The sequence below is a fragment of the Leptonychotes weddellii genome, chromosome 10 (genome assembly GCF_054177405.1).
Source record: "Leptonychotes weddellii isolate Sample4059 chromosome 10, ASM5417740v2, whole genome shotgun sequence".
Classification (NCBI taxonomy): Eukaryota; Metazoa; Chordata; class Mammalia; order Carnivora; family Phocidae; genus Leptonychotes; species Leptonychotes weddellii.
This window is the reverse complement of record NC_138378.1, coordinates 19,104,662-19,120,651: the sequence shown is the minus strand read 5'-3', so window position 1 is coordinate 19,120,651 and position 15,990 is coordinate 19,104,662. Positions and strand designations below refer to the sequence as shown.

At 40.1% G+C, this 15,990-nt stretch overlaps 1 protein-coding gene across 2 annotated transcripts in view; it reads left to right on the top strand.

Moving 5' to 3' along the window:
* Window positions 1-15,990, top strand: part of CTNNBL1 (catenin beta like 1) — a 158,536-nt gene that overhangs the window by 83,930 nt on the left and 58,616 nt on the right. For both annotated transcript variants that reach the window (XM_081832805.1, XM_081832806.1), the window contains one exon: window positions 12,279-12,460. In XM_081832805.1, the coding sequence (XP_081688931.1) occupies window positions 12,279-12,460 (182 nt within the window). The remainder of the gene's footprint in view (window positions 1-12,278; window positions 12,461-15,990) is intronic.

Sequence of the window (15,990 nt, the reverse complement as noted above, 5' to 3'; positions counted from 1 at the left end):
TCAGTTGAGCTTCCTGATAGGGTTGTATACAGTTTGTGCTCCGTGCTGCACACACACATCTTGCTTGTTGTTTGTCCAACAAGCAAGTGTTCCCTTTCCCCATTCACTGAATATTATTCTTTCTAAGATGGATAATAGTAGTTTGCACCTGTTCTCTGGGAACCAGAAAAACGCTTCAAAGCACAAAGTAATCCTTCCAACAGCCCTCCAGGCTGACATTACTTCTTCATAAATGGAAAGTGCTGGGGCTAAGAAGGCAGATTAAACTGAAGCAAGATTACTTGGCAGGAAATGGTGGAGGACCTCTCGGAGCCCTTCCATCAGACTTCATAGCTATTCATCATTCCAGGGCTGCTAAATTGTACATATTTAAAGTACACAAGTTGATGAGTTTTGCAGTGTGTGTCGACCTATCATGACCATCACTGCAAACATGACAGCAAACATATTTATCGTACCCAAACGTTTCCTTGAGCCCCGTGGTAATCCATAACTCCTCTCCCTCCACCTCAAGTCTCTAGGTAACCATCGATTTGCTTTCTGTCCATTATATATTAGTTTGCATTTTCTAGAACTTTATGTAAATGGAGTCATACAGTATGTACTCTTTTTTTTCCCCCTCTGGCATATTTAACTATAATTATTATTTTAACTGTAATTATTTTGAGATTCATTCCGTGTATATCGATAGTTTGTTCCTTTTTCTTTGCTGGGTAGCATTCCATTTTATGAATATATCTCAGTTTGTTTATTCACTTGTTGATGGACATTTGGGTTTCTAGTGTTTTTGCTCTAATGAACAAAGTTATGAATATTCAGGTACATATCTTTGGGTGGACATATTTTTCATTTCTCTTGGATAAATGCCTGTGAGTTGAATGTCTGGGTCATATGATAGGAATATGGTTAACTTTTTTTTTTTTTTTTTTAAGATTTTATTTATTTATTCATGAGAGACAGAGAGAGAGAGAGAGGCAGAGGGAGAAGCAGGCTCCCAAGGAGCAGGAAGCCCGATGCGGGACTCAATCCCAGGACCCTGAGATCATGACCTGAGCCGAAGGCAGACGCTTAACCATCTGAGCCACCCAGGCGCCCAATATGGTTAACTTTTTAAGACAGTATCAGTCTGTTTTTACAAAATTGTTTTACCATACCATTTTTATTCTCACCAGCAGTGTATGAAACTTCCATTTGCCCCGTATCCTCACTAATTCTTGGTGTGGTCAGTGTTTTTTGTTTTCGTCATTCTAGTGGGTATCTTGTGCTTTTAATTTTCATTTCCCTTGTGGCTAATGATAATGGGCTTTTTCCATGTGCTTATTTGCCACTCAAATATCTTCTTTGGTGGCGTCTGTTCAACGCCCATTTTGGCAGGAGGAGGGTGAGTTGTTTGTCTTATTGTTGAATTATAACAGTTCTTTATATATCAGAGATACAATCTGTTGTCAGGTAAATGTTTTACATATAGTTTCTCTGAGCCCATAACTTGCTTTTCATTTTCATAGTCTTTTGAAAAGTTTTAAATTTTGCTGAGATAAAATTTTTAAATTTATTGCAATGTTTTTTTTGTTTTTTTTTTTTTTCCCATTTGAGTAAACTTAGGTAGTCAGTGTCTTTCAAGGAATTCATTTTATCTTAGTGGTGGAACCAATTGGCCAAAAGTTGTTCATGACTACTCCCTTATTTTTTAGTATCTGTAGAATCTGTAGTGATGTGCTCTCCCTTATTTCCAATGTTGGCCATTGATGTCTTCTTTTTTTCCTAATCAGGCTGGCTACCCATTTTGTTGATCTTGTCAGAGAATCAGGTTTTTCTTATTGATTTATCTCTACTACTTTTTGTTTTCTATGTCAGTGATTTCTTCTCTGATCATTTTTTTTCCTTCTGATTACTTGGGGGTTTAATTTGCTATTCTTCTGATTTCTCAAGGTGGGAATTGAAGATCATTTAATTGAGATCTTATTTTTTTTTAAAGATTTGTTTATTTTAGAGAGAGAGAGAGCACACAAGCAGGGGGTGGGACAGAGGGAGAGGGAGAGAATCTCAAGCAGACTCCCTGCTGAGTACAGAACCTGATGTGGGGCTCGATCTCACCACCCTGAGATAATGACCTGAGCCCAAATTAAGAGTTGACCACTGAGCCACTCAGGAGCCCCGAGATCTTATTTTTTAACATGTTTGATGCTATAAATTTCTCTCTAATTGCTACCTTAAGCCTGTCACACACATTTTGATATGTTGTATTTTTAGTTCAGAATACTTTCTGATTTATCTTTTCATTTCATCCTTGACCCCTGAGTTATTTAGAAGTGTGTTATTTACTTTCCAAATATTTAGGGATTTCCCAAATATCCTTCTGTTTTTTATTTCTACTTTAATACCATTGTGGTCAGAGAACATACTTTACGTTATTTGAATCCTTTTAAATTTATTAAGACTTGTTTTTGGCCCAGAACATAGTTTATGTTGCTAAATATTCCTTGTGCATCTGAAAAGAATGTTCTGTAAATATCAACTAGGTAATACAAATAACTCTTAGGTATTGATCTTATATTAAGCACCTTTGCTATGTCTCGTTATCAGTCTGGTTTTGTTGCAATAGCAACTCTGCAACCTCAAGGACTTTCAGTGACAGATGTTTATTTTTCACTCCTGATACATCCATCACTGGCCATCTGAAGTTCTGCTCCACATCTTTATTTTGGGATTCATACTAAAGGAACAGTGCTCAATGGGATGTGACTTTCTCATAGCAGAGAGAAAAGGCTGATTAATGCAATAAATCTTTAAACTTCTCCTCTAAAGACACCTATATTACTTATGCTCTCATTTTATTGGCCATAAAAAGTCACATGGCCAAGCCTGATGTCCGTGGTGCGGGGAGGGAAGTATAAACAGTGATGTGTTTGAGCTAGCTCATACAGGCTCATGAAAGCTTACTGTGTGCCTCTCTTTCCAACACCATGTTTAGTGGGATCACATTGGTAACTTGAAATCTGGTAGAGTGGGAGTATTTATGCCATGTAAACTGGAAAATAAAACAATCAGCACTTTTTTCCTGGAGAACTACTTGTTGAACTTTTAGTAGCAAACCCCTGGGTATATGCCCTTTTTAGGGAGTAGCAGTTAATAAGTGGGAACAAGATTATTTTCTGTCACATTTCATTTCAATAATTTATTAGTTTGTGCGTGTGTTTACATTTTACTAGCTATGACTTTTAATGCAAGATTAAATAGGAAGGAGTAGTGATCAAGGGCAAACTTTTCTTATTCCTGGGTTAAAGGGAATGTATTTTATTGAGTATAATGTTTGTTTTCAGAAAGGGAATGTATTTTATTGAGTATAATGTTTGTTTTGAGTTTTTTGGAGATAGCATTTAATCAGATTAAGGAGATTTCTTCTCTTATTGATGTCACAGATTTTACATAATTGATCATTCAATTTTATCAAAAACTTTTTCTGCATTTATCGAGATGGTTTTTTAAAGTATGGTGAAAATTGCATTAACGGATTTTCTAATGTTGAACTAACCTTTCATTCCTGGGAGAAGCCCATCTTTTTTATGTTTTTTAGGATTCTGTATTTTATTTAGGAATTTGATACCAATATCTGAGTGGGTTTGGCCTGTAAGGTTACTCTCAGAAAGCTTTTGTTTGTTTGTTTTAGCTTTATAAAGGAGTTGAATGATGCTTTATTAAATGAGTCAAATAATGTAGGAGTTTAATATTAGAATTACTTCCTTCTTGAATATTTGGTAGAACTTGATAGTGATTGCTTCTGGACTTTAAATTTTCTTTGAGAGAAGATTTTTAACTACTGATTGAGTTTTCTGAATGGGTATAGACCCATTCAGGTTTTCTTTTTTCTTTTTTTTTTTTTTTGAGTCAGGGAAATTTATATTTTCCTAGGAATTTGTCCATCTTACCTGTTTTCCAAGTTTCTGATTTAAAATTATTCCTTATGCTCTGTTGGCTTAATACCTGCTCTATCTGTAGTTCTCTCCCTTTCTTATCATACCCATTACTGTTTTTTTTGTGTGTGCCTTTTCTCTCTTTCTTGATCACTCTTGCCAAAGATTTGTCCATTTTATTGGTCTTTTTGAAGAACCAGATTTGAGCTTTGTTGATCCTCTTTATTAGAGATTGGCAACGAAGGCCTGTGGAACAGATCTGGCTGAGGCCTGTTTTTCCAAGACCAACAAGCTAAGAATGGTTTTTTGTATCTTAGAAGTGTCACATATATTTTAAAACACACACAAAGGAAAAGATGCTACAGAAACCATATATGGCCCATGAAACCTACAGTATTTTCTGTCTGGCCCTTTGCATAAAGTTTGCCAACGTGTGCTCTTTAGAGCCCTGGTTTTTGGTCACTTGACTGTTCATCTTACTTTACCATCAGCTCAGCCATGGCATAAGTGGTTTCTCTGCATACCGGGCCTACCATAGTGCTATACACCAAAATCTTAACCTCTGTCTTCTACATATTTGTTTTGTTCTCTGGCAATTAGTTGAGCAGTGGTTGGTACCAGTAGTTTATGAAAAATGGATGGGAATAGAAATGGAAAATTGAAAAACTATGTCTAGCAACATAGAAGACCACCATTATTCTGTTTTAGCGGTGGAGTGTCTCTTAGCATCTCCCAGAGCACCAGTGTTCTTTGGCACAATAGTTTGAGAGCAACTATGAATTTAGTTATTTTGATCTCACTGTCTCATTCATAGAAATCCTGGATCCTGGAAGGTGATCTTCTACTCTGGGAGCTGAAAGGAAGTGAACTTTATCGTGTACATTGTAAAGCAAACAAAAATTATTTCATATGGCATTATCCAAGTTTCTTGCCAGGATTAATTTGTGGTTCACAATATCATTTAAAGACTGCCTGCCTGTCACCTTTTTTTTTCCATTTGTCAGTCCTTTTTAATCTCATTCCTAGACTCCAGACCCATACGTTTAAGCTGGACATCACTGCTGTGTCTCATAGGCACCCCAGGTTCAATCTGAATTCAGTCCTTTTCACTCCTAGTATACTATTACTTTGCCTTTTTTTTTTACCCATCTCTCTGCCTCTGATATATTTTCCCTCTGTCTTCTGCTCCCCGCCACCAGCAAGTACTTTTCGATCCACTATGGCAGGTGTAATCTTTCTAATACACAAAATCAGCAGGCTTCATGTTTTGCTGCTGCCCTTTTGCTCTTTGTATTCTAGCAGTACCGTGCACCGCTTCCCTGAATGTGCCCAGCTTACTGTGTCTTTGCATGCGCTCTTCTTTCCGTCTGCTTGAAACACCCTCTCCCTTTTCACCTGTCTGGGAAAGACATCCAGTAAAGCTTGGTTCGGGCATCATCTCTTTTGTGAGGCCTCTCTGACTCAGATACGGTCAGTCCTCCTTCCTGCGTTCATGTTCTACTTTGTAGAAGAAAACCTTCACTGTGGTGCTAGGCTTTTCTCAGTATACCCATTGTCTGCATACCTGTCTCGCCTGTGAACTGAGTTCCTGACACACAGGAGCCGTGCCTGCCTCTATGTCATCACCTTCTGTCAGGCACCTGTTAGGTACCTCATGTATTTGATGGAAGAACAAATGAACAAAAAAAGTTATACTCAGAATGCGTGTTTATTGCAAAAGTGTTTTTGTATAATAAAGAACAAGCTAATTAAAACAACAATGGAAAACTTCCCTCTCCCCATCCCTTCCTCCTCGTCAAAAGGTTCATTTTGGCAGGATAAGGAGCAGTAGATGACTGTGTGTCATTTCCCACAACCGCCCACTTTCATAGAGGCTAGCATTCATTTTGGTCCTGGTGTGATCGACAACCTGATGAACCCAGACAAGACTAAGATAAACTCCTTGTCCTCCAGTAGAATAAATATTTCAAATAAAGTCAACCCAAGAAAGTCAGGCCAAACAGCTATTGATTGCTAAAAGCCTGAACTTAAGCCCAATGAATATTCCAAAGTTCACCTCCATGCAGCTTGCCTAAATGGTGATCAATATGCAATTACTGCCCCCTTTAAACATGTCTTACACTGCCGACGTGAAGAAGGGTTTTACTTTTTAAATCTTTTGTTTGTTGAATTTGCTTAGGCAGGAAAAAAGAGAGAGAGAGCCTTGGCTAAATCAGAGTCTTTTACCTTTAGTATTTCCAACAGTTCTGTGTTATTTGTGAAATAGTTTGAATGTATGCTGCATGGTAACTGAAGGTGCCCTGGTACATGACCATCCTTCATCTCAGGAGGCCTTTTCCTAGTGACTAAACAATGAGGATATTATAGCTTTGTTTCCTAATTTCTGCTCACATCATTATGTGCCCTAGTCATAACCTTTGCAAATTCAGGTTTGTGAAGTAGGATGCTCAAGTCCAGCTGCAGTGAAAACAAATAGATTATTTGCCTAGTTTCCTGTTAGAATTCCAGCTTGGTGTCTTTTTTTTTTTTTTTTTTTACCAGTATGATGTGCAAACTCTTTGTCATCTTTCACTTACACCATTGTCATGGTCTCCTAACTGTCCTGCCTGCTCCCCAGCTCTGTCTTCACTCTAGTGCCTTCATCACATGGCTGCCAGAGTAAGCTTTCTAGAATGTATCCATCTAGTGCCCTCCTCTTCTTCAACATCTCGTGGCTTCTCAACATCTGTGGCATGGAGCCCAGGGGCCCCAGGCAGCACATCTAGGGCCTGTTGTGACCTCTGCCCGCCTCTCCTTAGTCATCTGCTAACCCCGGTCATTCACAGCTACCTCTGCTTTGCCTAAGTGGCATGCTCTTAACGGTCTTCGTACCTTTGCACATGCTGTGTACCCACTCTGTCACCACTGACTTCACTCTCTCCTCTCTGCCTGGCAAATGCTCATTCTTCAGACTGTGTTCAGATGTTATCTGCTGTCCATGTGACGCCTTCACTGACTTCTCCCAGATAAAATTAATTATCTCCACCTCTCACCTACTTGGACTTAATCTCCATTGCTTTGGGCTTTTGAAATTATTTATATTTAACTGTCCTTAAATTGCTTAAAGACAGGGAGCTTAGAATTACCAGCAGCTGGTGTAGTGCCTGCTGCATGAAGGCGCATGCTCAGTAGTAACCTTTTTTTTTTCTTTTAAACTCAGTAGTTGTGTTGAATGTCATTTGTGAGTATCTGTGGGTTATTTTGATTAATTCTATGGCAAGGGGAGTAAAGGTAAGAATATTTATAATACATCCTTGGTCTTTTGAGGTTGGCATCAAGTAAGATGTCCAGCTTTGCTCAGTCCAGGTTTGCTGGGACTGAGAGGTTTCCCAGGATGTGGTACTTTCAGTGCCAAAAATGGAACAGTCTCAGGTAAACCAGGATGGGCTAGCACCAACGGGCCCTATCACCGAGCTTTTTACATACTCCCCTTTTTTCCACTCACTGGGACTCAATTTTGGCTGGCTGTCTGACCTAAGATAAGCATGCCTTGTCATCCTTAGCACTTTAATAATGCCATGTCTTAATATTGTTTCCTCTACAAAAGACTATCCAAAGGGATGCTATTTCTGATTGCTTTTCTTTGGCTTTCAGGTGAGAAATTGGGTGAAGGGCTTTGGGTTATGTTATTACCACCTTTTTGGTAAGGCTTGCCTCCCCTTGCCTGATAGTCACCTTACTCCATCTGTCCATTCTCCCCTTTTATATCTTTAGTATCCTTATCACCACCGGCTTCTCGATGCTCTAAAAATATGACTGAATTTTCCATATTCTTAAAAATAATAATTAAAAAAAATCTTACCCTGGTTTCCCTCTTAAGCTGATGGACTTTCTTCTCCAGGCTTTACTAGGAGTAACTCACACTCACCCCTCTTACTCTCTCACCTGCTTTGAAATATTTACATATATATCTTTCTTTTCCTATACTCCCCCACATATACATAATCTCTCTCTCCCTCTAAAGTAACTAACACATAATGGTCTCAGAATAAGTGTGTTGAATTATATCTTAACTCCTAGAACCAGTTCTTTACTTGGAGGTCTTATTGTGTCATACAAGACCTTTGGTATAGCCCATGTTTTCCCCTCAGATCTAAGCTAGGAATACCGTTCTTTTATGCTTCAAAAATGCAGGCTTCTGTCTCTTCTTTGACTATGCCGGCCCATTTCCACCGTAGGGCCTTTGCATGTGCTATTCCTTCTGCCTTTAATGTTTTGCCCCTAAACTGTACAAGACCGATTCATCTCAACACTCAGATTTCAATACAGATGTTACGTTTAAAGAGTCCTTCCTTAATAACCTAACCTAAAATATCCTCTTTCATTCTTTCACATTGCATTATTTCCATGACAAACTATCAAGTATCTTGATTTTCCATTTGTCTCCTGCAGTTAAGAGTGTAAGCTCCATGAGGACTGGGTCTTGATCTGTCATATTCACATGAGATGTATCCAGTAAATATTTGTAGATTGAATAATACATGGGGGAAAAAGTTATTTGCCGACTTCTACTTTTGCCTGAAGATTTCATATTAATTTAGTCTCCCCAAATAGATTTACATGTTTTTGAAAGCAGAAGCCATGTCTTAATTTTTGTTTTTCTCTTGTGTCTACTACAGTACTGAGTAGTTCCTCAGTAAATACTGAATATTGGCTTGGTTGGTTGATTTACCAGGTATACTAAGGTATGAAATGATTGACTTGTTCCTATCTCATAGAGTGTTAAAGAAAACACTATAAGGTTATAGAAAATTATACTCCTTAGAGAACTGTTTGCAAGAACAGTAGCCAGTGACAGGGGAAAAATCACCTTTATTTTTTCTTGAAAACAATTTAACTTTCCTAAGTCTAAAAAGTAATACATGTTCATTATGGAAAAATGAAAGATACTGAAAAATAGAGAAAGGAATAATAAGATGCAGAAAGCATTTGACAAAACCCAGCACCTTTCATGATAAAAATAATACCTAAACTAGGAATAGAAGGGAACTTCTCCAACCTTTCATATTAGAGCATCCACAAAAAATCCACAGCTAATATCATACTTAATGGTGAAAGACTGCGTGCTTTCCCCCTAAGATCAGCAACAAGACAAGGATGTCCGCCTTCACCACTTATATTCAGCATTGTACTGGAGGTTTTAGCCAGGGCAGTTAGGCAAGGAAATGAAATAAAAGGCATCCAGATTGGAAAGGAAGAAGTAAAACTATTTCTGTTTGCAAATGATGTTATCTTGTCTGTAGACAATCCTAAAGAATCCACCAAGAAGTTATTAGAACTAATAACTGAGTTCAGCAAGGTTGTAGGATAATATAAAGATTAATGTACAAAAATCAGTTGTATTTCTGTACACTTAAAATGAACAGTCCAAAAATGAAACTATGAAGACAGTTCCATTTACAGTAGCATCAAGAATACAATACCTAGGAATAAATTTAACAAAAGAAGTGCAAAATTTATACTCTGAAAACTACAAAACATTGTTGAAAGAAATTAAAGGAGGGGCGCCTGGGTGGCTCAGTTGTTAAGCATCTGCCTTCGGCTCGGGTCATGATCCTGGAGTCCTGGGATCGAGCCCCGCGTCGGGCTCCCCGCTCGGCGGGAAGCCTGCTTTTCCCTCTGCCACTCCCCCTGCTTGTGTTCCCTCTCTGGCTGTGTCTCTCTCTGTCAAATAAATAAATAAATAAATAAATAAATAAATAAATAAATAAAAATTAAAGGAGAGCTGATAAATGGAAAAATATTTCATATTCATGGATCAGAGGCTTAATATTGTGAAGATGGCAGTACTCCCCCAAAATGATCTACAGATCCAGCACAATCCCTATTGAAAAGCCAGCTGACTTCATTGTAGAAATTGACAAGCTGATCCTAAAATTCATATGGAATTGCAGGGGACCTAGAATAGCTAGACAGTCTTTTTTTTTTTTTTTTAAAGATTTTATTTATTTATTTGAGAGAGAGAATGAGATAGAGAGAGCATGAGAGGGGGAGGGTCAGAGGGAGAAGCAGACTCCCCGCCGAGCAGGGAGCCCAATGCGGGACTCGATCCAGGGACTCCAGGATCATGACCTGAGCCGAAGGCAGTCGCCCAACCAACTGAGCCACCCAGGCGCCCGAATAGCTAGACAGTCTTAAAAAAGAAGAACAATGTAGGATTCCCAATTTTAACACTTACTACAAAGCAGTGGTTGGTAATCAAGACAGTGTGGAACTGGCATAAATTAATAGAATATATTTGAGAATATTTGAGAAGATAAAACTGTGTGTTTATGGTCAGCTGATTTGCAACAAGAATACCAAGACCATGGAATGGGGAAAGAATAGTCTTCAAAGAATGGTACTGGGACCGTTGGATATCCCCATGCAAATTAATGAAGTTGTACCATTATTTCACGCTACATACAAAGATTAACTCAAAATGAATCAAGAACTAAATATCAGAACTTAAAGTATTAAACTCTTTTTTTTAAGATTTTTATTTATTTATTTGACAGAGAGAGAGAGAGCGAGAGCAGGAACACAAGCAGGGGGAGTGGGAGAGGGAGAAGCAGGCTTCCTGCCGAGCAAGGAGCCCGATGTGGGACTCGATCCCAGGACCCTGGGATCATGACCTGAGCCAAAGGCAGACGCTTAACGACTGAGCCACCCAGGCGCCCTAAAGTATTAAACTCTTAAAAGCAAACGTAGGTGTACATCTTCATGACATTGGATTTGGCAATGGTTTCTTGGCTCTGACACCAAAAACACAGGTAACAAAAGACAAAACAGATGAGTTGGACTTCATCAAAATTAAGAACTGGTGTGCTTCGAAGGATACCATCAGGAGAGTGAGAAGGTGGCCCCTAGAATAGAAGAAAATGTTTACAAATCATATATCAGGGACTTGTATCCAGAATAAAGAGCTCTTGCAACTAAGTAATAAAAAGAATTAAGCTAATTAAAAAATGGGAAAAGGATCTGAATAGCCTTCACCTATGAGATAGGAGCAAGTCAATCATTTCATCGTAGTATACCTGTTAAATCAACCAACCAAGCCAATATTCAGCATTTACTGAGGAATTACTCAGTACTGTAGTAGACACAAGAGAAATAGATATTTCTCTGAAGAAGATATACAAGTTTGTAATAAGCACATGAAAAGATGCTTGACAGCATTAGTTATCTGGGAAATGCAAATTAAAACCACAGTGAGATACCATTTCACACCCACTAGGATGGCTTGAACCAACAAATCAGCTGACAAGTATTGGTAAAGAGGTGGAGAAGTCAGAACACTTATACACTGCTGGTGGGCATGTCAAATGGTGCAGCCAGTTTGGAAAAAAAGTCTGATAGTTCCTCAGAAGGTTAAACATAGAATTACCAAATGCCCCAGCAATTCCACTTCTAGGTGTACATACATCCAAGAGAAATGAAAACATATGTCCACTCAAAAACTTGTACAAGAATGTTTTTAGCAGCATTATTCATAAGAGCCAAAAGGTAGACACACCCCAAATATTCATCAGTGGATGGATAGACAAATTATGGCATATCCATACAATGAACTATATAATTCAGCCACAAAAAAGAAGGAAGTACTGACACATGCTACAGCATGGATGAATCTTGAAAACATGATGCTGAGGGGAGGAAGCCAGTCACAAAAGACCACACATTGTATGATACCCCTTACTTGACATGTCTGGAATAGGCAAAGCCATAGAGACAGAAAGTAGATCAGTGGTTGCTAGGGTAGGATCGGATGGGAGGGGAGGGGGGTGACAGCTAAAGAGTAGGGGATTTCTTGTCAGGATAATAAAAATGTTCTATAATTGACTGTGGTGATAGTTGCACATATCTGTGAATATACTAAAATTAATTGAATTGTACATTTTAAATGGGTAAATTATATGGTATGTGAATTATATTTTGATAAAGCTGTTAAAAGAAAGAAAAAGGAATAATAAGGCAATTCATAATCCCACCACCCTGAAATAACCTCTGTTAGCATTTTGATCTATTTCTTCCCAGTCTTTTTTAATACATATTTTTCACATAATTGAGGGAATGTTTCATATAGAATTTTGAATATTACCCTTTGTGCTTATCATTCTGGCCATAGGAATTCATTCATTCTATTATAGACTTTCCTAATTATTAACAAGTATATAATATTCTGTGCAGATCTATCATTATGTAATAATATTCTCATTGGTGGATGTTTAAGTTGTTTTGTTCTTTCCTTCTTTTCCCCCCCATTTTAATGAGTACACCCCCTCCCCTTTTTTTGGAGACTAGAACATCCCCATGAAGTGCCTTATATGAAACTTCTTTTGTTCCCAGAGAAAAGAAGATCTCCCGGAGCAGTGCCCTGAAAGTGCTGGACCATGCCATGATTGGACCGGAGGGCACAGACAATTGCCATAAGTTTGTTGATATTCTTGGCTTACGAACCATCTTTCCCCTCTTTATGAAATCTCCCAGGAAGATCAAGAAAGTAGGAACCACTGAGAAGGAACATGAAGGTAGGGTTCACTGGAGAAGTCAGCCTACTAATTTAGAAAGAATGGAGGGAATGAGAGCTACTTTGAAAAACTGTGATGTGCGGTTGAGGAGCGGACTCTGAGACTGGAAGAGTCCCACCTTTTTCTTTTCTTCCATTTTCTGTGCATGAAAATGCAGCCTGGAGACCCCAGATCACTGATGGTCTTTGTTGCATTGGTTCTCTGCTTCCTTAAATCCTGGTGGTTTCATTTCCTTCTGGCCTATTAATAAGTCTGTGCGTGAGGGTTTTGTTTTCTTCACTGTAATTCGTAGTGAGGTGTCTCTCTGATGGAAGACCCTTTTGAAAAGAGAAATGAGGTGGCAACACATGTCACCTCCAGAGTGGTGCTTTCATGTATTTCTGTATTAAAGTATGATTCAGCCAACATCAGGAATTGCCGAAATAAACTATTTACAGCCAAGGTTCCCCTTTTTATGTTTCTCCTCCCTGATGGTGCACACTCCCAGCAAAATGCTGCCATGAATTTCGATGTTGTAACCAGAGTAGTTATTGCTCGGCCGATCTCCTCCTCCTATTGTCTGGTGGCCTGCTGCATCCCTCCCCCCACCCCCCGTAAGTAGCTGCAGTGCAATCTGGAAGGCCAGGAATTTATGAGCATTGACAGTTCTGCTGGAGACTAACAGACACTTGCACTGGGGAATTTACATGGTTGGATGGTTATTTTAAGGTGTGGGGAGGGGGCAGAGGAGCTGGTGTGTGTGAGAGAGGAGGAAAAACCTGAGCTGATTGGCCCATTTGGTTGTCTTGTCAGAAGTTAATGTTTGTTCCATGGTTTGGGTGATTTTTTTTTGTCAGTGATTGGTAGAATTGGTGTGGATCTTTTGGATTCCTCACCCTCCTGGGTAGAAGTTTGAGAGTTCCTGTCTATCCCTTCTCAAGTGGATTTGGCTTAGCCTTTTCCAACTCAGTGGCTAAAGGGAAGGTGACATGACTGTCTTCAGTGGTCACTTCCAGCAGTGTCTTCTCTGATCACATCAGCTCTCCAGAGACAACAGAAAGTCAGGCTGGGGTGAAACTGGCAGGGCAAAAAACTGGACTTGAGATCTGAGAACAAGGAGAGAGTTTGGTTCATCCCCAATCAGTTATTGGCCACACACCAGCTGTGAACACGTTAACCCCACTGCCAGTCTGTTTTCTCTCCTCAATGGGAATTTAGCAAAATGAGGCCCCGGGAAAGTGAATGGGTTGTTCTGGAGATCTAAGAGACAAAGTTTTGCAGACAGTCATCAGTCATTGGACACCTGCCGCATTTCTGGCACTACTGGGTTACGGGCTCTCTAATTTAGGCCTCACAACCTCCAAAGTAGATCTGGTTTTTAGGTAAGGGAATCAGCTGAGAAAGGAACCAACCTGTGGTTCTACGGCTCACTGGCTGTGTGACGACAGACCTTTTACTTAACTTCTCTGGACTGCATTTTCCTTTCGGGTCTGTAAAATGAGGAAACTAGACTAGTGAACTAGAAGCTCTGATACCTATACCTTAAGATTCTGAGGCACAGGCCCTAGTTGTCAAGGCTTTATCCTGTCATCCAGGAAACTCACCAGGAACTGTGCTGTGGCTGACTCGGGATTCTGTTGAGAGACCTGATGCATCTTGAGCATGCTTGAAGAACGGTACAGTAGGAAAACAGCCCTTAGCAGGCTCTTGCTCTGTGTGCATGGTACTGAGTAGAGGAAAAGTGACAGATTCAGAGCAGCTCTGTTTCCTTCTGAAAAATGTGCCCAGTGGCGTGCTGGTAACAGTACATTTGCTTCAGAGTATACCTGCATTAGAAATTTGATAACATTATATTAGTGAGGGCAGTGGCTTGGTAAGACAGCTCCTGGAAGGCATGTTTGGCCTGTAATGGCTGGTGAGGATGAGCTCTGCATTCTGAATACACCAACACCCAGACAGAAGAAATGAACCCCAAAGAGAAAATGCAGCCCTGGGCCTCCTCCCGCCCCTGCTGGCTGGCTGGTGCTGCTCCTGGCACACTGGCCCTCAGGCCTTGATGGGAGTGTGAGAATGGAGGCAGAGCAGAGTAGGGCAGGGGCACATGGTGCAAGGTTTCTTTGTCCTGTCCTCGGGGTTATTCTCCCTGTGCTGGCCCTTCTGATGCAAGTGGACCAGGTTTGTGTAGTAAGTTAGAGCACAGCAGCCTCAGACCACCAGGAGTATCTGCAGACATGCCCAGCTCATTCTTGCCCCCAGGCTTCTGCCGTGCTCTCCCCTCCATCTGCAACAATTTTCTCTGACCTGTCTGTCTGGATGCCTTTCAGTCATCCTTCAGGTCCTTAGTTTTTTGTTTTTTGTGTCTTTTTAAGACTCATTCATTTTAGAGAGAGAGACAGAGCATGAGAGGGAAAGAGAATACCAAGCAGACTCTGGGCTGAGCACAGAGCCCAACATAGGGCTCGATCTCATAACCATGTGATCACAATCTGAGCCAAAACCAAGAGTCAGATGTTCAACCGACTGTGCCACCCAGGCACCCCTTCAGGTCCTTAGTTTTGATGTCACTTTCTCAGGGAAGCATATGATGAGCCCCTAGACTAGCATAGAGCCTCCTATTACATGGAGTCTTGGTCCTAGGACTTGGCCTTCATAGCCCTAAGATTATGGAACCAATGGCCTTGTCACCCCTGGGTCCCAGGGCTTAGCCTGGTGCTCCGCATGTGGTAGATGCACAGTAAACATTAACTGACTGCATGAATGAACAACCACTTCTCTAAAGGACTGATGGTTAAGCACAAACATGGATTTGGGACTCTCCCTAGAACCCTGCATGGTTGAAGTCAATGCAGTTGACTTTAGTAGATTGTTTGAAAGCAAAAACAAATGGGTTGCTAGCCATAAGTTTTACTTTATTTCGTTGGCTTTGAAATTATGGCAGAAGCCCTCCTTTAGAGCCATGCCCTTAAGAACCACGTCTGAAATTGAATAAAGGAAACCTCATTTAAAATGGAGTGAGGAGGCCAGAAGGGGGAGCTCTCATCCCCTAACACTTGCTGTCAACTGCAGACCCCAACGGGAAGAGACATATCTTGCACTCCCCACAGGAAGAAGTTTATACTTTACTACCTCAGAGGAGGAAGAAAGATTTTACCCTTGCCCAGCAATAGCCTAGCCAATGAAGAGCCACTACACTCCAAACTCCTGGTTTATATGGGTGTACTTTTGTTTATAACATCCCCTCAGGACGCCCCCCCCCCCAATAAAAGAGCAGTCTTCTCCTTTGTTCTCTGGACTTGCTTATAGTTTTGCCATAGCTTGAATGGCCTGAATTGTAATTCTCTACTAATCCTGAGTAAAGCCATTTTTGCTGGTAAAATAGCAGTTTTATTTTTAAGATATCGTACATTATGTACATTATGGATAGAACTTCCTTATATAAGTGAGGCCACCCTATGACAAACTTCTTTTGGTAATCCAACAACTCCTAATTAAGCACTATAGGCTGAGAATTAGCTTGCCAGTCCAGAACCTCTAGAGGGCTGCTCTGTGCT